The sequence below is a fragment of the Botrytis fragariae genome (assembly GCF_013461495.1).
Source record: "Botrytis fragariae strain BVB16 chromosome Unknown tig00000061, whole genome shotgun sequence".
Classification (NCBI taxonomy): Eukaryota; Fungi; Ascomycota; class Leotiomycetes; order Helotiales; family Sclerotiniaceae; genus Botrytis; species Botrytis fragariae.
Genome location: NW_023500994.1, coordinates 1287824 through 1308644, shown reverse-complemented (window position 1 = coordinate 1308644; position 20821 = coordinate 1287824). Strand labels below are relative to the sequence as shown.

Sequence of the window (20821 nt, the reverse complement as noted above, 5' to 3'; positions counted from 1 at the left end):
CCCAACAGACAATCTCCTCTCATACCCTCAAATGTACATCCTCCCAAGCATCCGAGAATCTGAGAAAATGAGCACATTCAACAAACATGCTCTCTCCATCCCCACATCTCCTCTCTTCTCTCGAAACCCTTCTCAAATCCAGCATAAACTATGCCATGATCAAACAACACCACACCACACCCTAGAATCTCCCTCATCAAAGTTTTCACCCAAGCCCACTTGCAAGATCGGTGGGTAGGAAACGTAACAGAAAATAAAAATCAAGCATAACAATCATGAGAAATAAGAGAGAGCAAAATAGAGATAATATGAGCACAATGTTTCTTCTTATCTCAAATTCTCACTACATGATCACCTCGTGGAGTTCAAAACATGCTCGGTTTCATGTCATCTGCCCTGGGTGGAAGGGAGGCTTTCTTTCTTAAGAGGTTTGAGGAGGTAGCGCTAGCGCTAGTGCTAGAGGTAGAGGTAGAAGAGGTAGAATAGAGGTAGAGACAGATATGATGGCTTGATATGGTGGCGTGATGAAAATAGGGTTGGGATGTTGATACAAGACAGTAGTCAAACGTGTCGTGTTGTTGGCTGGGAATGAGAAATGGGACGCTGGAATAGTGGATTGGTTAGGTACTGCGAAGGTGAAGTTTGTAGGCGAGGGAGTTGGTTTGGTGCGAAGTAGGAGGGGAGGTTGCTGGATTTGGAATGGGATGGAATGGAATGGGTAGGGTCTGGATTGGACTGGATTCAGATTCGGATTGAGATATAACAGATGAGTAAAGTTTCTAAGATGTCTAGACCCTTAAGAGATTGGATTTGGAGGAAATGTGAAGATGGATTGTGAGAATTTCTGGCGATGTCTATTTTTCAGAAGAAACTTGATTGTGTTTTTTAGATTTGAAGAATGCTTAAATTTATATACATCTACATACGTTATTGCATTCCCTGACGTTGACAGTATCTAATACCCAATACCATCATCTACTTCTATCTTCCATCTTCCATCTCCCATTTTACGTCTCCAAACCCGTTACACCACCTATCCACCTATTCGCCCCTCCCTCCCAATCTTTCCCTCACCCCCCAATTTCCACATGTGCATCGCCTTCATACCTACATATCGCCTCGTGTCTACTCTCCTCGTACCATTCCGTACAATACACAACATTGACACTGCATCTCCCCGTCCCCTCCCCGTACACCCGGCTCCCCACATAAACACACAACATACATCCACAACTCCTTACACAAACCCAGACTTTTCCTCCCCCTCTTCCTCTCCCCGTCACACCTCACAGAAATAAAAACCGCGACACAAACTCCAAGCGGTGTAGGTTCGCGACAGGGGTTTGTGCGAGGTGAGGTTGTATATACATACATACATACATACATACATACTGCAGTTGAACGGGTAGACGCAGGAACTATTTAGTATTGTGGTGTGATGATATGATTATGCTTGAGATTTAGAACGAGATGATGGCTATGGGAGTTTGAATGCGTTTTTTAGATGGTAGATTGAATTGGATTGGATTGGATTGGATTGGATTGGATTGGATTGGAAGTGAGGATATGCATGTGTGGCATCGCCGCAAGATGGGAATAGAGCTTATTTTGAAGTGTTTTTTTCTTCTTGATATATTTGTAATCTGTCTGAATCTATACAAGCTCTCTGATCATCATCATCATCCAATGGCACTTCTCCCATGCTAATGCTCATGCTGATGCTCATGCTAATAAGCAATGTTTATGCCATCTTTTTAATCCCCAACTCCTCTCTCAAAAATTCCAAACCCAGCCAAAAAATTATCACATCGTAATCGATCGATCAGGTAATTTAACAATCATGCTTCATTAACGAGTCATAATACCCAAATCCCTCCCCTGAGTCAAAACACCAACCATTTCTCTAATTGAAATGATGTGCGCTCTTTCACCCTGAACTCCTCTCCCATTCTCCATCCCCATCCTATCCCATGATCATAATCATTAAATTAAATCCTATAAAGCTGCTTGCCTGCCGCAGCACATCTATAGGTTGCTTGTTTATTATTTGATATGTCTAGTGCTCAAAAGCAATGACATAACGACCTAATGCCAAACTTCCAAGGAATGTACCGCCCAAGACAGACAAGAAATATCCGAGATTCATAGTCATAATGGCGAGCATACTATTTCTCAATTAGTCCATATTCAATAAAAATCAAAGAGATTGTGTGAAGAAAAACTTACAGTAACCAGCCAACACCAGCAATAATAGTATCCATAATCGCTCTCACAGGGTCGACACTCAATCTCCATGGTCTAACACCCATAGTACGTGTCTTAACAACCATTACATTCTCCTCAACGCCATTCTCACTAAGTGTCATATTCTTCGAATCGCTGTCTATGCTGATACGCTCGGATTTGGGACCCTTTCCAGCAACGGTAACGTAGCGACGATTGGTTTCTTCGGCAAGCCATGCGCTTTCTTTCCAGGCCTTGACGGCGAGAAGTCCGCGGAAGAGTGTAGCGAGGAGAACGAGAAAGATACAGGTTCCTGCATAGCCGGCATCGGTTGTTGGTGTCCACATGGTGGAGTAGAGGGCGGTGGTTTTGGAGATGAAGAAGGTCATTGACATCATGGACATGTCCATTGTGGTTGTGTTTGACATGGTGGACATGGTGGTCATATCCATGTCTGAAGTTGTCATATCCATCTTGGCTGAAGGTTGATAGAGAGTTTGATTGGGTGATAGTAGAAGTTTTATTGAGGAAATAAATGTATGGATATTTGTAGTGATGCTGTATGAACCGCCGGCGGATCGTGTGATGCAAATAAGAATTAATGGATTATTGTAGTAGTAACTTGAGTTGATTGAATGATGATGTTAAGGCAGAGAGGACAGGAACTCTTTAATATAGTCGAGGTAAGAACGATGAGAAGTTATGAGGTAGATATTTGCAAACAAGTGGATCTGAGGCAGTTGGAAGTGTATGTTTCTAGATTCCTTTGCATGAAAATCCGGGGGAGAAAGGTATGAGGCTCTGAATACCTAGTACTACCTAGGAATGTATTCCGAATAGGCGATTTCGTTGCGAAGGTTTCAGTATGTCCAGTCTGATGGATATCTAGAGATCAGATGAAGACGAGGAAGAAGCAATTGTTGCTTTGGGTGAGTGAGGCCGTCAAGGTTGAGTTTGATACTGAGGCTGTTGTTTGAAGTGAATATTCAAGTGAGTGTCAAACAATCACTGGGCATGTATAGAGAGATATCAAAACTTTCAAAGGTTATTCCAAAAGAATCATGGCCCGCAAGTGAGAAGATTTCGTGGCTCTTTGCATATTTACCTTGTTTCCCTACCTCTTTTTTACCCTTTTTGCTCTATCTTGCTCAAATTATTATTCATCGTTGTTTTAACCAGTTCAGAAGGTGGTGTTGAAAAGGTGCCAAGGTGGATAAATAAAGTGCTCAAACACGCTCAGACTAACTTAATATAGTTTAAAAGTTACCAAAACTCACTCACTTTGTTGCCGCTTTTAAAATTTAAAATCATTTCTTATCTCATCCCTTACCAATTTCCACGTCTCTGACCTCAAAGCTTATTCCTAGACAGCTGAAGCACTCAAAGGCGGCATTGAAAACCCATGAAATGTGCTCAAGATCTGCATCATTAACTGTCCACAGCTTCATCATCATGCGAACCGTGAGTCTGGGCAACAAGTCGACATCGACCAAAAGAAGAATGGTGATAAATCTACTCGAGTACCTACCACTCAATTTACAACTTCGTGGAGGTATCTATGTAGGTACAATTTCGGAATGCATTCAATCAAGCTGACTACCACACCCTTCGTCAAGACTGAGAAACCAGAGAGTCTTGAAGCAGCCTTCAGAAAGCTGGACTTTCACGATGCAAGCATGGAATCCAGCATTTCTATCATTGAGACTTTTCATGACCGGAAAATCCCATCGCCTGCTCTAGACTCGACGCTTTGTTGTGTGAGAGACTGCCCCATCAGGAAGTCCAAGTCTCCGGGATATTGTTCTGATACAGAAAGTAGCAACACCTGGTCTGATCTACTTGTGAGAATGGTATTCACCAGTCTGCATCGAGGAAACTCGAACACAATTAACAGATCATATCAGAGGAGTGAATGAAGATCATGGAACTCCACCTGGCACCCGATTAGTGACTTGGGACCACCATCGACCAACTCCAAAACAACACCATTGGACACAGAGATAATTAATAAATACAATAAACGCACTTTAAATTGGGAAATACAAATCTGTATTAAGTACAAATTTCCTGTCGATCTCAAAAGTACTAATACACACTTCGAATGCTTCCAAAGCTCATCCTGGATGATTCTTATTCATGGATAATATTCTGTCATGGAAAGACATTCTATACCTGCCATACCTTCAACGCTATCCCAGAATCCCCAATTTTTCGGTGTACTCATAGCATTCCCGCGATCAACTTTCTCTTGATATTCCTCTCGACTCTTCAGCGCATAATGATGCAGTGCTATTCGATCTCTCGTGGGCGAATATCGTCTCACAGGTGCCTTGATCCCGTTTTCATCAACAACTATCGCTCCGTCCTTACATCGGACCTGATGGACGGTGTTTGGGCCAGCATAAAGTGACAATTTGGCAATGGTTTTACCTAGCACATTATGTCCTTCTCCGTCCCATACACAATCAATGTAGGCCTGGCGCACAGACTTGGGTCTGCTTAGTAGGCCAGCAGAGGAATGTGTCATCCAAGATACATATACTGCCCCGACGTGTTCATCTTCCTCATAAGATTCTAGGAACTCGTTCAGATTTTCTTTTCCAGTCATCTCCAGATATTCATCGGCGTCTATGAAAGCCATCCAAGTGTGATTGCTCCGGTACTTTTCGACACAAAGTTTGTAGACGTGTTCTTGCATGTAGTACGTATGTTCTGATTTGTTGAAGTATTGGAATGTTACATGCTCTCGAGGTATACCCAAATCCTCCATTTCCGACAAAGGTGGATCAGAACCATCGTCCATGATGTAGAATCTTTTTATTCCAAGATGATAGTAGTGGTGAATGAAGAATTCGGGTAAGTCTTGTTGCTGATCTTTAACTGCCATGCAAACAGAGACATATTCATCATCTCGAGTATCCTGCTTCGATCCGAGGAATGGTTTCTTCAACTTATGACCGGGTCCTACTGTTCCTAAACTCATTGTATCCTCTGAGAGACTCGCGTCTTCTGAATTCGAGGTTTCCGTTCCACCAAAGATACCGAGCATTGCCTTGAATTCATCGAAAGTTCCTGCAGAGCCTGCATGTTTCGGAGGCGTCGGACTTGGTAGTATATCTGTTGCTTCAACTGACTTTGATGTCTCTGGTAAAGACTCATCACTAGGCGGAATATCCACCAACACGTAATGAACCATAACCAGCGCTGAGATGCATAGAAATATAAATTTCCACGGTACACCGTGTGCTCCTGACAGGAAATTGAAGAGCATCTTCGAGAGATGATAGGGAAAGATCGGAAACCCTAGTGATGATTTTATGCGGATTGAGGGTTTGAAATGGTTTATCTGGCTCTTTCCTATCCTTGTCTTTTTGCTTTTGTGCTGTTGTCTCAGTCGTTTATGCAGGGAGAACATTGAGGAATTGTGGTGGCGTTTTGATTCATCGCTCTTAAAATAGTTCTCGCTTGAGATTTGCTTTTCTCCTGATGTTGGGTTCTCTCGGAATTCTATCTCAATCTGTGCGATTTTGTTCCGAATTAGGAGAACTCACTCCAGTAGTGCTGTGAGTCTGGGACTCGAAGAGTGGTTTTCATAATAGCAAGCACCGTGGTATATACCTTCATTTCGAATTATATTGAAGAGTTTGAAATGAAGTTTTAAATGAAGTTTTCCTACATAGGACACCACATCTATTGACACCAGATCACATCCGTTGATGATCACAATGATCAAAATGATCCATACGCTATCCCCAGCTTTCCAGGCGTCATAACCTTCATCCTCGCCATTTTGCGACGCTACAGTAAGAAATATGCATGCACAATAAATGTCCTTGCTCTGGCGAGATGGGCTCCTGCAGCATTAACCGTGCGGAATGAGTAAGAAAGGTTGATGAATGGCAATGGTAGTCAGCATTATTCCAATTCATGGTTGAGAAGATATAGAACTATGACATTCTCCATCTTTGAGCGGCACATGCTCGTGTATTTCCAGTGAATCGCACACGGTAAAGAGTCAGAGTTGGTAAAATCAAATTCAAGTGACTGGGTATTACTCATCGAAGTCAAGACCAAATGTATTATGACTCTTGGATTCCACACTAGGTCATACAAAAGTTGAGGAATTTCATTTCCAACTTGTTAACTTCTCAACTATCACAACACAGGATACCCAAACCTCGAAGATAAAATACCACGACAAGCAAACAAACCATCTCTCAAACATTAACTACAATGGAGATTCATAGGAAGTTCACGGATAAGGTCAAGACACATCCAAAGTACTTTCAAATATTTCTCGTCGTTTTGGTTGTGGCGTTCATCATTACTATTCTCGTTGTGGGATCTCTATCTGAGCCGAGCCGGCTCCTACAGTTATACGCCCCTTCTGAGGAGTTTGATTTATATAAAGTCTATTTCTTTACAGTTTGCCGGTCCAAGATTGATGGGATCAATGACGGCTGTCATGGTAAGTTTAATATGCTCGATCTGTTTTCGTAGAAGCTGCTAACACTTTTTGTTAGGGTATTTACCGGCGGTTCTTTCTGATGATGCTTTCTTTGCTGGTAACACCCACTGTTGGAGTTGATATTCGGTTTTTTCATGTTGATCCTTCACTAAAATGTGATTACCCGCAGGATTTCCAAATCTTAGAATTATCTTCGCCCTATTTTTTCTGAGTGGCCTCGCCCATCTCGCCCATGGCTTCTTCGGTATAAAGGTTCATTTGAATCATCTACATCATCCCAAAATCGAGAATGCGATGGCTTTTGTATGTACATCCTTCTTTCTCCCTGTCACTTTTTTGACAGATATGTTCTCATGGAATGCATCTAGATGTCTTTCTTCACCTTGCTTGCGGCTGCAATCGCCTGTCCATGGATCTTGATCGATTATCGGTGGCAAATTCAGTCTGTTAGTGAAGACAAAATCACTGTAGATATCAGTACTAGCGTTATTGGATTGGGGTTCACGGCAGTGCTCTTCAGTCTCGTGAGTAGGGAGATCCTGATTGTAGGAACACTTAAGAACGAGAGAGCGATTCAAACGTTTTCGGTTACTCCAGAAAATGGTGAGAATGCACGTCGATATTCTCTAGATGACGGGGATTCACGTCCTATTTATAATGAGGAGGCTGAACGATCACAGATCCCGGTCCCAAATATTAGGGAAGAGGAATTCAGGCCTATCACGAGAGAGTACCCGGCCTCGATGCAAATGCCGATGCCTCTTGGAACGAGAATGGCGCAGCCTCCAGCTGTTTACGCACGGGAACCTCAAGGACCTCCATTTCCACCCCCACCTCCAGGTGCATACGTAACGCGACCTTCAGGGCCTCCACCTCCAACGTTTGCAGGATACGGTCGTGGCTCAGGTTGAAGTTTATGATTATAGAGTTAGTGAAGCAATGTAAAATATTTGGCTTCGATACTAATCTCACCCTAAAGGTCGGGCGGATGTTTAGTAGGATTTAGTTGAAGTTTCTGACTTTTGAGATTTATGGTGAATGGCAATGAGCAGTGTATTTAAACATTTTGAGAATAGTCTAATTTGAGACTCTTTAATCTTGGGAGCGTTCAAGATGTTGGGGAACCTAATAAACTCGTTGTTTTCCCATTGGGTTTGACTCATATTCATGTCCCGTGTGAACACTGTTTAAACATCGCACAAATGATTAGGGCTTTCATACATTACTTCTTGATTGTGAATAGTGTATATGTCCTATATAAAGGATTAGATAAGTTAGGTGAACTGAAAAAGCTTCCTGGAGATAGTCAAATTTCTAAAGCTCAGAGGCAGGGGAGGATAGATTGTGCTGGGTTTCTTGGCCGTTTCTTCTTAATGGATTACTTTTGAAAAAACACCAAGATAATGAATCATCTTAATATCAGGAGCTCTGAGAGTTCAGGTAGTATCAGACTAACGTTAAAATTATTGGTTCCGCAGGATCCTTTTCATCGTTCTGCCAGGAAGGCACGTGATGGTTTGGAACCGCATGACGATGTATATCTTTAGTGACAATATTGTCACTATCTTGTGGTGGGAGCTCAAGTCTTGAGAAGAGATACACACTTTGTGTTTCAGATAGTTTACCCAGTCTTCCTCTTCTTGTAGTCATCGATCTTATGGGTGTCATTTTTGGAACCTTCGAAATGTAAGTTTAGCTTGCGCTATCATAGGATTGCTTTGTACTTTGGGCGTTCAATACTGGGAGGTACCTCAACAGACCTATTGTTAATGATACATACGATTTCCTTATGAATATCATCTTAGGGCTGGAAAAGGGGGAAGCTGGATAGCAGAATATGAAGGTGCGAATACTTAGGTGGGTAGTTGAAGTCCTGTATCTCCAAGAGAGATTCACTACCTTCTTTCAGTCTTACACTTCCAGTTTTCCATTCACCACCATTGTCAAAATCTCCCAACCAAAATTAGTTGCCCAAGAATATCCCCTCTACCCAAATTTTCATCCAAAAAGTACCCTTAAAATGATTACAGTACATTGACAACTTCTCAAGGAAATTTGGCTGAGGCCTATATGTGTGGCAGTCAACATACGGCAACTCCTCCATTCGGGTGACAGGATCGATGTTGAATTGCATTAAGTTTATGAGATATTTCACACTTGCGAGTATTGCATAAGCATCAACGTAGCAAACTATCATGTACAGTCAGTTTAGATTCCGGAGTTATTTAAGCAAACTCATCTAGCCATTAAAACATGGTCACGCTACATACCATCCTCAATCTTTACCACGATAACTTGAGTTTCTTTGCACCAAACTACCTGTGTTACAGTAAAGCATACCGGAGCTCCCAGGCTTCATTTCGATAAGTCAATTTAACACCTATACCTAGGTCAAAAGCATATCATCATGCTGAGAAATACACCTTGGTGTAGACAATCCTATACGTGGGTCATAGTTCCAGGGGTTATGATTATACTGCTTTTAATTGTTACCGTCGTACTAGGACTTTATTTTATTCCGATTCCATCATTAGATATGCGGGACCTGAAGATAGCTAGGGGATCACCCGAGAATGTCTATGACCATTACGATATATACTTCATAAAGATTTGCGGAAGGAATGACCGTATCGCGGGATTTGACAATCAATCATCCAATCAGCTTTGTTAAAATTTAGTAAGCAAAGCGTGAATAATAACAACAGTGTCAAGAAAACAAGCTGACAGCTTTCCCCAGTCGAATACTATACCTGGGAGAAAATCTTCCTCCGCTTCAGTCACGGGGTCCCAGAGGAAACCTTGAAAGATCTCCTCAAGCTTGGTAAGGCATCGAAATTCTTCACCTGTTCTATCTTACTAATTTTCATAGGTGATTTCCTTGAACTGCTCATGAAAAACGTCATTTCCCTCTTCAACTTTTTGGGGGCGAATTGTTACCTCTCCTTTGCTTGTCAATTATCCTGGTAACCAACCATATTATCGGAAAGCGAACCTCCACTAGGAGTCTACGTAATGACTTGTGTAAGACCACTCTTGATTCCTGTCTAGAACTTATACTAAATATTTGGCAACTAGACCATCGTCGAGTTCGTGTCACTCAATGTGAATGAAATCTTCTTTGTGTGGGATTTAGCACGCGCTATTCACGGCTTGCAATGCACTCCTGAGATTCGTATTCCGGTCCACGCGAGTTGGAGTCCAGCCGGGATTTTTATGGCTGCATTGGTTTTGCAGATGATAGGGGTAAAAACTTTATTTGTCATGCTATTATCAGAGGGTTGCTTGACTTGGATTTAAGTCTCGGACGAAATGTCATATTACATTGATGAGAAGGTATGAGATTGCATAGATATCTATCAATTCGAGTGTGGGAGGTTTCACTTCAGTTATTTCTACGGATATGCTGTGATCTTATATTGCATCTTTGAATCAAGGGTAGCAATCAGAAGCACTATTGCACAAGAAGTTGCTGGAAAAAAGGTTTAGGGATATGGAGTTTAAGAACTAGATACAACTGTTGTTTAGCACTATACTGTGAATTTATCTCCTATAGAACGATGGGGCCTCAATTTACTATTAAAATATCCTAATTTGACGTAGTTTATCTTGTATTGTAAGCGAAGTGTGTTGATATATAGTTTAAATCCGATCAGTGCACCTGTTTGTAAACTACTTACCACAGAAGCGAAAGATTACCACATTAGGGACCATTATGAATGAGAAGTTATAGAATGTCTTTCCACAATGAGTCTAGGTTGGGCAAGCATATGAGTTTCTGTTATAAATTGACACGACTCGTTTGTGAGGAAAGATGAAGTGTCAAATTTGTGAATGGCAAGTATGGTCCGATTAAATATCATTCGATGTATCCTGTAAGGCGAATGCACTGTTATTATACGGTATAAAATATATAGGCGTGTGTTCAACGATTAATAAATGGTCAGACTTCATGATCATTCCAGATATTAGTCCGGCTATTCGCTTCTATGCTAGCATATTGAGAGCTAGACGAGAAGTATAGACTGCGTTTCCGGCCTTTGGGCTGACTGATAAAGAAAATTCCTGACGTTCCAACTCGACTGTAGTATCAAAAGCCCCAGAAAGACTGTTTGGAATATTGTGGGATACGGCTGATACGGTCTGATGGGTCCAGACGAGCTAGCCTAAAACTAGCTCGTCTAGATTAATACATTATAAAAGTATTCTATCATAGGTACTAGCCGATCCTGCCCAGTACGGTATGACTATCAGATACTCTGCGGTAAACCCAAATATCAATCACCCGGTGGATTATTCCAATCATAGATTTAGATTAGCGAATACATTCCAATTCAGTATATGAGACTGAAAATATATGAGTGAGCCTATGAAAAACAAGAATTTTACACCTTCAGAAATCCAAGCCAACCCCGAAAAAGATCAAAGCATACTGTCACTATGAGACCCCAGCCCCGGTGTCAAAGAAATTCAGCATTGGTTGGAATACCATCTATCTTGGTCAATATCACAATTATACTTATCATTTTTCTGGGATTCAAGGTTAAACCAATTGTATCGTTAGATACGAGAGATCTAAAGCTAGCTGCGGGCTCTCCAATATCCGCTTATGATCAGTATGACTTTTATTTTGCGCAGGTCTGTAAGAGCAATTACAATACTACGGATAGTCAGGATCTTGTGACTGAGAAGATTTGCCTAGACTATGGTAAGTCTCAGAACAATTGTTGTACAAATGCATGCACTGATCATTCATATAGAGGGAGGAATGATGATCCTAAAAGATTTCGGACAAGATTTACCGGAGAGTATTTTGAAGCATCTTGAATGGCTCGGTAAGTTTCTGGATCTATCGGAGGAAGCTCATACTCTACTGACATTTATAGATTCTTATCTTGACAGAAGCCTGTACACTAACATCACCGCGCTCTTTGTTCTTTATATCCTCATTTGTATATTTGGTACCACGGTTTTCTGGGTGGGCCTTGAAACTTTGAGAAGTAGTAAGCCTTCCAACAAAGTCGAATTTGAATCAGATGTGAAATTTTACATGTATATGGTATGTAGATATGTCTTTATTCTCTCTAACATTTATACTAATTTCAGATATTCAGGCATCATTTCAAGCTACCATACATATAATTACGAACGCCGTTTTTGTATCCGCCTTGGTAGGTCTTGGAGGTCGGTTTCGGTGCACCGATGAGGTGTGTATCCCAATGCATAGGTCTTGGTTGATGCTTGGATTCTCTACCCTTGCATCGTTTGAAATTTTCTTTGCCATGTCAGCGATGGCATATCTGCTATGTCCAGATTGCAGTGAGCGCCGCTGTCATACTTTCTGTTGGAAATAGTATAGATGAGAATCATGAGATTATATGAGAGCTTATTCCAATCAGGATGAATGGTGAGTAGCCTTGGTTAAGAGAGAAAGGCCGTCGTGATAGGAGTATCATGATTTGATATAGCATCTTCCCATCAAAATGCAAAGTTAGAAGGGCTTAGGTCTCAGGCAGTAGGAGAGAGTGATTCATTTGGGTTGCATCCAAGGAGTGCAAAGCATAAATTAGCTAGAATTTCGGTAGATTACTCGATCTTTCCCTGTATCTTCCAAGATTCTTTTGTGGTTGATTTGACGTTCAGAGAGCGACGATGAGTCATCTCCGATGAATCAATGAGGCCTGGACTTCTTTTTATTGCGTCTTGCTAGAAATACAGCTCTTGACTCGAGTGCGAAGAGGGTGCTGCATAATCAACAGATAGGGGTACACGAGCGTTCTTGAAAATTAATATTGTATTTATTACTAAGGTTGCTGTTTGATAACTTTGAGATTAAAGATACATGATGAGTACTTATCTGCATCGGTCAATTGATCAAGTGATGCGCGAATAATAGTGAAGTGAGGGTTGACAAGACATTCAAGGATCATTATTTCTGACGCCGAGCAGGGCGAAGATTTCAAATCGAATTGAAGAGAGCGCCAAGAGCATAATAGAGCCATTTTTGAAACTTAAGAGATATGCGTGTGTTATTTATCTCCTTTGGACGACATGAATGATAATGCTTCGCAACCATTTTACTGTGATGTTTCTTTAATCATCTCTGACTTATATCGAGATATGGCCCGGATAAGATGTATATATGTCTCCCGCTGAACTTCAAACCGCTAACTTATAGAGCAAGCCCAATCTGGCTTTCTCTAACAAAATCAATCCCGTGTTCCATGCGTATTCCTTCCTCGTATACATTTACCGCTTTCCCTCCTCTCATAGCCAGCATCATTGGCTCACCAATTCCAACTTCCGCTGGATCTCTGCTGCAATTCATGTAAACACCTGCATCATCCGAAGTCTCACTACTATCATCGGGCCTTCTGATCATCCACGCGCCCCATCCCCAAGCAGCCGAGGCAACAGAAGCTACTCCAAAGGTAAACCAAATTAATACCAGCAACCCCGTCCCACGATACCCCAAAATTCCGACTTCTTCACCATATTTATTGATAGTTGTAACCGCTTGGTATTGAAGTGCCGTAGTCATACTGTTTCCAATTAAGATGAAGGATGTAGTTAACTATTTTGTTTGTTAGTGTTAGTATTTATTCTCTGTGCACAAGAATGCGGCATGACGTGAATTCTGTCCTAAGATTTGTGACTCAAGCCAAGAAAAAGAAGAAGAAGAAGAAGAAGAAGATATAACACATACAAGAGAGAAACCTCCGAAAATCCAAGCAACATCAAATTCCAGAAATGATATAAAAGCCATGATCAACACAATGCCTTCTAGACAGATCGCAGTAGCATATATGGTGAGTGCCGCATGAAGTTCTGCATGGTATGATTTTTTGAATGTATTCTGGATTTCGCCAAGTTGATGCCCAAAGTTGTCGTCTGGAAGTTGTATTTGGACTGAAGAGTTGGGTTTGATGAGTTGGAGATGGATAATGTTGGCGGGAAGAAATTTGACTTGATGATGTTAGAAATTTTCTTCATTCATTGATAATTTGTAGACGAATGGAACTTACCATCAGATGAAGGCTCGGAGCAGGATACATTCTTCAACCTCGGGCTTATATTATGTGTGGAAACATAATTTCCTTCACAGTGAGTTCGAAAATATAGATTCAATACATCGGTGATTGGTAGAGTGTAGTTATTGCTCTGAAAGATATCATCTTTCAACTTGGTAGTATCAAGGGAAATGATGGGGAAGTCGAACAGAAAGCTCTTCTCTTTACCTATGTCGATGAACATCCCTGTAAGTAAAAGGAGAAGTATTGTTAATGCTGCTGGTAAAACGATATACTTGCGAGGCATATTGTCATCTCTGATATCTAACACGTTTGACAAAAAGGAAGGTGTGGATCTGTTGGGCAGCTTATATACTGATAGATCGAAGAAGAAAAAAAGAAAATGTGAACGGCTATCTGCTTTTTCATAATTCACTCATTCAACTTGCTGAGTGTGAATGCGGCTTTAAGTCAACAAACACCGGCAGCATTCACCATTCTCTAGTTTATCGATATCAAGCAAGAACCAATCATTGGAGACAACGACTGAGCAAAACTACTTTTATCTCAGGATATCATCGAAGGATTGCTTGCAAAAACCGAGGCTCTCAACCGAAGAATTGATTAACGCTTATTATCGCACCTCTGCTTCTCTCAAAGCAGTGACGCGAATGTATTCACGGAATGATCTAGTATCCCAATAGATCATACATTCACTGCATTTGAGGTGTCTCGAATTCTGCAAGTTGCTCGCCATACACAATTTGTGCAAGGTCACATGGATGTGGGTATTGAAAATTTGGGGTTGACATCCCTCATCGTCTGCTTGGTAGGAAACCACCAAATATTTCCCTGGCGAACTCAGAGAATGGCCGCAAAGACAGACAGGCCAACGAAAGCCAAAAAGCAATGCACTGACGAACCAAAGCAGATGTATTGATGAAAATTTAATAATGACGGCAAAAGGGCTAAGAACGCGAACTAAGTATACCTTTATAGCTAACGAGAGCTCTCCTTTTTGAGGAGACATCACCAAAGAATAGGCTGTTGCTCTAGGAGAGAGATTTTTTATTTGCAAATATGCCCTGAAGGAAGAAGTTAGTTATTCTGAGCCATGATATATATCAGGAGCTACTTGCTAGATGGTCTGCTCGGTTAAATATTCCATCGCTGTCATAGTGGGGATAAATCACTATGCATATGCATGTGCGTAAGCTCGTATTAAGGTTATATCCGATTCCGATATCCGGTGGACTACGGAGTAATACGCCTCTCCACTCTTGACACGCTTTGTCATCTTATCAATCTTGGCATATATGAGTCGGAACCTGAGAGGAAACGTACGCAAGTCAACTAAGTATTTTCCGAATCAGGCGTCAATAGAAACTCCTCATAGCATCACAATGGTTCTCAAAGTTGAGGAATGTAATGATGATGACATGCATCGGGTCTTTGAGATCTTTTGCCAGGCGTTCGGGACTAGACACCCCATGATTGAGGCAGTCTATCCAAATCATGATACTGAGGCTGGTAGAATTAGTGGTGGAAACCGCTTTCGGGATATTAAAAACAACGATCCCCACACGAAATTTCTCAAAGTCGTGGATACTGACACGGGCGCTATAATTGCAAAAGCCAAATGGAATATTTGGAAAGGTGTGATCCCACCCGAGGAAGATTTAGATGGCGATTTTTGGGAAACTGCGGAGGAAAAGGAGTGGGCTCAGCATTTGAACCGAGACTTCCTGATCACTCGTCGGGCGGCCATTAAAGAATATGAAGGCCATTTAGTTTGTAAGAGTCTTGAGTTGCTGTTTGTGTTTTCGCTGACCCATGATTACAGCATTGGATATCCTTGCTGTTGACCCCGATTATCAACGTCGGGGAGTAGGTCGTCTTTTGGTCAAATGGGGAACTGCAATCGCTGATGAACTTGGATATGCGGTATGTAGAATCTATCGATCTGAGCATCGACTGGACCCCGCTCTTATTGACAACTGCAGCTAACGTGAGTTCAATTTAGGCCATAGTAGAAGCATCTGTAGCTGGCCGATCACTATATGAATCCGAGGGATTCGAATATGTTAAACATTGCGAAACAAAAATACCAGAAAGGTTCGGTGATCGAAAAGGAGAAGGGTTCATATGGATGGTGAGGCCAGCGAAGAAGTAGATTTGTGGATGAGGACAATGGGTCTTTTGGCCTCTCTCTCAATGACCTGGATATGCATATATATATAATGTATATAAGCATGATCGACTAAAGCTTTATGTTGGCGTCCAATGAAGTGAGTTTAGTCGAGCACACATATTTTAGGTAACTGTGGCGAGTATGCATTTGTATCACGTGTTTCACCAGCCTCTATACGAGCCACTTTGAAAGACGAACCAAAAAACAAGTCATTAGAACTCACTACGAAGATGAGGGTCAAACGGATGTTACAATTAGCATCGTCAAAGGCACAGGGAAATGTGACCACGATTCGCGAACATCCCTTCATACATACCTCCAAATGGAATGCATTTAGTGAGTGCCGACCTGTCAACTTCGGGGGAAGGTTTACAGAAGAACATAAAACAGGAGTCAAAAAGCCAGTTTATGTCATAAGTTTGAATAAATCTTCTCTGACCGGCATAGCCTTTATACTGCTACCTATATAAGACCTCAGATTGCGTGTTTCTAGTCCTATGATAATGCGTCTAGCTCGTGCTGAGCGATGCAAAGAGACGGCGTTGCCCGACAAAAGTATTTAAAAAGCATCAAGGTCTTTTCAATAAGATAGACGCGTACCATTTTTGTCACAACGTCTTATCTTTCTTTTTTGTTTTCGCTCGTAGTGTTCAATATCTATGAGATACTTTTCACAGTTCTTATTCTTTTAGATGGTAGTCTATTTAGGGACAACGCCGCCTCCAATGTTCTGAGCTCCGCACTTACTTTTGTCAGACCATCGAGCTTTAGGACAAAACCAAAAGTATTGTAAGTTCAATTAAACGTGGAAAATAAGCACCATGACAGAAGCAATTACCATATCCTCTTGCATGAGAATTGTTGATACGGTGAGAACAGTCTCAAAATATCCCGAAACGAAGGGCTCACTTGATGGGATACAACGGTTTCAATGGTATCTGGTTTCCTCATTCATCAAAACTGTTAGATTGAGCTCAAATTTTCTGGCTGCAATTTCAGGAACCCTAAACATCTACAGTTGTCCGAATGTTTTTACCACGGTACACGTCATAATACTAGTAGAAATGGAAGGAGCGAAGTCCTGGAATCTGCCATCGATTACTATAATCGTCTTTCCAATCTTTTACCATCTCAAAGTGTGTGTGCTATCGCCACAACCATCAGTTCGTTGTCCAATTCCATTGCTGATTCCACCTATTTCGAGACCTATGACAACCATTATTCAGCATTGGATCAAGTCGACCTGACCCTATTGAGGTGCTTGTTATAAAGAAATCAATACTTCGATACTCATAGTCGTATCGTTCCTTTGCTGATATTTTACTCGGACATGAAACTCACAGGTTGCTCTGAGTTGATCGTATCTCAATTGAGATGGACCCGAAAGCTCAAGCTATCCTCCAGTACACTCTGCATCATTTCGCTACAGAAGTTAAACTCATTGAAGAGTCCACCCTCTCTGACAATGAAAATTTGACCAAGTTGCATGTTGCAGATGCTGTCATTAGATTCAATAAATTGCTTAACGATGGCAGACAACGCAAAGCTGATAGGCGTTTACTTCCCACAATTGAGCCTTATTGATGGGAAGGTTAAGTTTGTTTAATGCTTCACCAAGCGTGTACAAATCTTTCCTAAATTTTCTCCATACTCCGATTAGCCAACGTATAACTCTCATAGCATTTCCCTTCCGCCACTTCAATCAGCCAAAGGAACAATGAGCATACATCCATCAAAGACCACCTACATGTCTACTTATTGGAACAATCGACGTCAATGAATCTATAGAGATGCCAAGTCCGTAGAACGACGTGCATGAGCTAGACTGACAAGTCTTTCGCGAATCGTAAGCGAGAAAGACAATATATGCAACTAACAAAGCCATTGCATCAAGAACCGAGCGAATGGAAAATTGGAGAGCAGGAAAGCAGCAAAGCAGGAAAAGAATCTGAAAATCAGCTTGGCCACCCAAATGGCCACCCAAATCCTTTCCAATCCAGCAACCCCAACCCCTGACGAGTAATATTGATACCAACAGTTTGCTAGCATTGCTGCTTCGATGATTGGCAGGTCTAGCCCCACAACCATTGTAGCTAGTCAATTCCCGAATTAATCTCCCCTGTTAGTATCACTCATCACAATGTTTGAAACAAGAGCTGCAGAAAATGCTACAGAAATATGTATCTACGGCACGATAAGGCGCAGCAAGGCACCCCAAAAGCACTGCACCCCTCGAATTATGAACTTAAGCTTTTCCGCCTCTTTTCTAATTCTTGGATTGATTTAAGTTCCCCTTCATTCCGAGAATATGATATCACGCTTACTGGGGCTGATTTGGCTATTTTCTCGCGTTTTTGGTAAGTTGCTTGGTCTGATGATCTGAAAAATATTATGAAGTCTATTACTAACTGAAGATTGAAACAGCACAAGATGATGATGCGTCTCCAACAGTCATTGCAATAAACTATGGATCAACAACGGAATTGATGACATTCACAGAGCCCACCGGTACTGCAACTAGTACACCTACCAGCTCATCTGCAAATACAAATACAACACCCTCAACTTCATCTACCCACATCACTCGAATAGTAATTCTAGTAGTAACAGCCGTCGTATGCATACCCTGCGGACTACTTTTGCGAGGATATAGACGAAATGGCTATCTCTTTAGACCTCCAAAGAAACCGGAAAGAAAAGCAGTTAATACACATCCTGGGATTGCAGAGTTGCCGCAAGGTGGATATCACGAGACAACGGAATTGATGGCGGAGGATTCACCGGGGGAAATGGGATTGGGTGGTCATCATGAGACGGTTGAGATGGAGGGTTCTCTTTTGCAGCCGAAAGAGATGGCGGCGACGGGATTGACGAATATGAAGTGGGGGACTACGAGCCCAGAGACCCAAGGGTTTGAGAGAAAAAGGGGAAGTATGGAGATTTCGCCTTGTTGAACTTTTGTGTTTGTGTTGGGAAAGAGCGGGATGATAGTCTTGGGCCGGAAGATGATGTGAAATTGGCTTTGAGGGCGAACCGGATGGCTCTTCGTATGATCGAATGAATGGAAATACCCAGGACGGAAAGAGAGACTTGGAATTAGGTGTGGCGTACGAGAGGATCTTTATGTATAACGAACCAGCAACTTCTATTATTTTCCAACTGAATCCAACTTACAAGGAAGCTCGAAATGATTTTGTTCTGGTGAGGTCTAATCTTGAAGTGTCAAAGGAAGGTAAATCTGTTCTCCATCTGCTACGCTCATTCTTCAGTTTCTGAATCTTGAGAACATCATTGGTGACCGAGCGGAGCATCCTCATCTCTCGTCCGATTTTCATCAATCAATCACATCGCTCTCCAGGAGTTTTGTTGCATATCTGGGGGAAAAAAAAGAAATCACAAAATATTGAAAACTTGCGAAGCTTGCGGGGTCGTCATGAGGCAACCTCAACGCATTGGTACGGAAGACGAGACTAAAAATTGGCAAAATTTTCAATCTAACACTCATACATTCCCCATAATCCCCGGTTCTATCTTCTCCAATTCCTGCGATAACTCCATCCAAATATCTTTTTGGGTCGCTATCCCGTCGAGTGATGTTGTCCATGATGATACCCTAATTTCCCGTTAGTCTCAAACTCCACAGTATTCGAATCAAACAAACAAAACCACCTAGACAGAAGGGGTACTGACTTCCCAATTTCACAATCATCCAAATACATTCCATTTGTTTCCTCCTCCCCTCCAGCAGCATGCACCAACGTCCTACTCCCCTCCTCCACACTCCTCGCCATCAATTTCATCGCTCCCCTGACCAAATGTTTCATAGCTCCCGTCGCATGCCTCATGATCTCCGTGTCCACCAACCCAGGATTAACAATATTCGCAACAACATGTCCTCCCATCCCCCGCGTCTCCGATTCGCGAAGCGCAGACGCAAGTTCCCGGGAAAATAGCAGAGAGATCAGTTTACTCACATTATATCGATCTCTCATGTCAGCTCTTTCTTGCACTCTCAACTCTTCAAATACATTCCCTGCTCGGCGTTCCGGGAATGTAGTCAGATGATGTACGAAACTTCCCGTGAATGTCATTACCCCCTTCGTATCATAAGTTATACTCGTCTCCCTCAATTTCGGCAACAAAAGCAATGCCAATAAGAAAGTATTAACTACGTTTACACAAATCGTCTCTTCATTGCCCTCTACGATTTTAAAATCGAAAACATAGATCCCAGCATTCGATACCAAGATATCAAGTCTCGGGAGCGCATTTGCTCGATGCGCAAATTCTTTAACAGAAGATTGAGAACAAAGATCGAGATTCCATACTTCGAGGTTGTCTGGGGAGCAGGAGGTACTGTTTATGATGGATTGACGTGCAGCTTCACCTTTGGAGAGGGAGCGCACGGCGAGGATGACTTTTTGAGCATCGAGACGGACCTTTTGTCTTATTAATATTTATTTAATTCACATGCATATCAGTCTATACAGAGGTCAAAATAAATACATACAAAACACCTCGCAGCCTCCAATCCCAAACCACTATTACTCCCAGTAACAATGATTGTTTTTCCCGTGAATTTCTTTGCAGGAATGGGCAATGTAACTATGGTATGTGATTTCAAATGATTTAGGAAAAATGCCATTGTAGAGATAGGTCTTGAAAGAGATATTTTGAGCACTGGAGTTGATAGCATGGAGAAGTTCGGGGGGAGACTTGATATTGATAGCGCATTGATTGGAATCCGTCTGAAACGCACTCGCTCGAGCCCGTTTCCCCACCATTTTGGACGGAGATAGGGGAGAGGTATAGATAGAAGAAAGATAAAAATAGAGATGAGGAAGGTGAAGAAAGATATGATGAGATCGGATTGTTAGAAACTTCCATGGCATTTGGTGGAATTCAAATTGGTTTCAATATCACGTTTTGCGA

General features: G+C 41.8%; 10 protein-coding genes across 10 annotated transcripts; 5 read left to right on the top strand and 5 right to left on the bottom strand.

The window, feature by feature from the left end:
- Positions 1 to 2056: 2056 nt before the first annotated feature.
- Bfra_008517sa (putative low affinity copper transporter protein) lies at positions 2057 to 2696 on the bottom strand (the record flags this gene model as incomplete). Its single annotated transcript, XM_037338877.1, has 2 exons — positions 2057 to 2165; positions 2227 to 2696. 2 exons carry the CDS (start codon positions 2694 to 2696, stop codon positions 2057 to 2059), a joined length of 579 nt encoding a protein of 192 aa, XP_037192183.1.
- An 846-nt stretch (positions 2697 to 3542) lies between these two features.
- On the bottom strand, positions 3543 to 3913 carry Bfra_008516 (uncharacterized protein; the record flags this gene model as incomplete). The annotated part of the gene is made up of 2 exons (XM_037338876.1): positions 3543 to 3735; positions 3891 to 3913. 2 exons carry the CDS (start codon positions 3911 to 3913, stop codon positions 3543 to 3545), a joined length of 216 nt encoding a protein of 71 aa, XP_037192182.1.
- A 444-nt stretch (positions 3914 to 4357) lies between these two features.
- Positions 4358 to 5494, bottom strand: Bfra_008515 (putative glycosyl family 2 protein; the record flags this gene model as incomplete). Its single annotated transcript, XM_037338875.1, has 1 exon — positions 4358 to 5494. The coding sequence occupies one exon, from the start codon at positions 5492 to 5494 to the stop codon at positions 4358 to 4360; it is 1137 nt and encodes a 378-aa protein (XP_037192181.1).
- Positions 5495 to 6456: 962 nt separating this feature from the next.
- On the top strand, positions 6457 to 7602 carry Bfra_008514 (uncharacterized protein; the record flags this gene model as incomplete). The annotated part of the gene is made up of 4 exons (XM_037338874.1): positions 6457 to 6691; positions 6747 to 6788; positions 6861 to 6994; positions 7060 to 7602. 4 exons carry the CDS (start codon positions 6457 to 6459, stop codon positions 7600 to 7602), a joined length of 954 nt encoding a protein of 317 aa, XP_037192180.1.
- A 1496-nt stretch (positions 7603 to 9098) lies between these two features.
- On the top strand, positions 9099 to 9658 carry Bfra_008513 (uncharacterized protein; the record flags this gene model as incomplete). Its single annotated transcript, XM_037338873.1, has 3 exons — positions 9099 to 9357; positions 9429 to 9512; positions 9561 to 9658. 3 exons carry the CDS (start codon positions 9099 to 9101, stop codon positions 9656 to 9658), a joined length of 441 nt encoding a protein of 146 aa, XP_037192179.1.
- A 1470-nt stretch (positions 9659 to 11128) lies between these two features.
- Bfra_008512 (uncharacterized protein) lies at positions 11129 to 12042 on the top strand (the record flags this gene model as incomplete). Its single annotated transcript, XM_037338872.1, has 4 exons — positions 11129 to 11396; positions 11449 to 11523; positions 11575 to 11747; positions 11803 to 12042. 4 exons carry the CDS (start codon positions 11129 to 11131, stop codon positions 12040 to 12042), a joined length of 756 nt encoding a protein of 251 aa, XP_037192178.1.
- Positions 12043 to 12860: 818 nt separating this feature from the next.
- Positions 12861 to 14005, bottom strand: Bfra_008511 (uncharacterized protein; the record flags this gene model as incomplete). The annotated part of the gene is made up of 3 exons (XM_037338871.1): positions 12861 to 13262; positions 13395 to 13654; positions 13714 to 14005. The coding sequence occupies 3 exons, from the start codon at positions 14003 to 14005 to the stop codon at positions 12861 to 12863; spliced, it is 954 nt and encodes a 317-aa protein (XP_037192177.1).
- Positions 14006 to 15014: 1009 nt separating this feature from the next.
- Bfra_008510 (putative gnat family protein) lies at positions 15015 to 15871 on the top strand (the record flags this gene model as incomplete). The annotated part of the gene is made up of 3 exons (XM_037338870.1): positions 15015 to 15492; positions 15542 to 15642; positions 15722 to 15871. The coding sequence occupies 3 exons, from the start codon at positions 15015 to 15017 to the stop codon at positions 15869 to 15871; spliced, it is 729 nt and encodes a 242-aa protein (XP_037192176.1).
- Positions 15872 to 18067: 2196 nt separating this feature from the next.
- Bfra_008509 (uncharacterized protein) lies at positions 18068 to 18843 on the top strand (the record flags this gene model as incomplete). Its single annotated transcript, XM_037338869.1, has 2 exons — positions 18068 to 18239; positions 18314 to 18843. 2 exons carry the CDS (start codon positions 18068 to 18070, stop codon positions 18841 to 18843), a joined length of 702 nt encoding a protein of 233 aa, XP_037192175.1.
- A 547-nt stretch (positions 18844 to 19390) lies between these two features.
- On the bottom strand, positions 19391 to 20534 carry Bfra_008508 (putative nad -binding protein; the record flags this gene model as incomplete). The annotated part of the gene is made up of 3 exons (XM_037338868.1): positions 19391 to 19502; positions 19580 to 20328; positions 20400 to 20534. The coding sequence occupies 3 exons, from the start codon at positions 20532 to 20534 to the stop codon at positions 19391 to 19393; spliced, it is 996 nt and encodes a 331-aa protein (XP_037192174.1).
- Between the last annotated feature and the right edge of the window lie 287 nt (positions 20535 to 20821).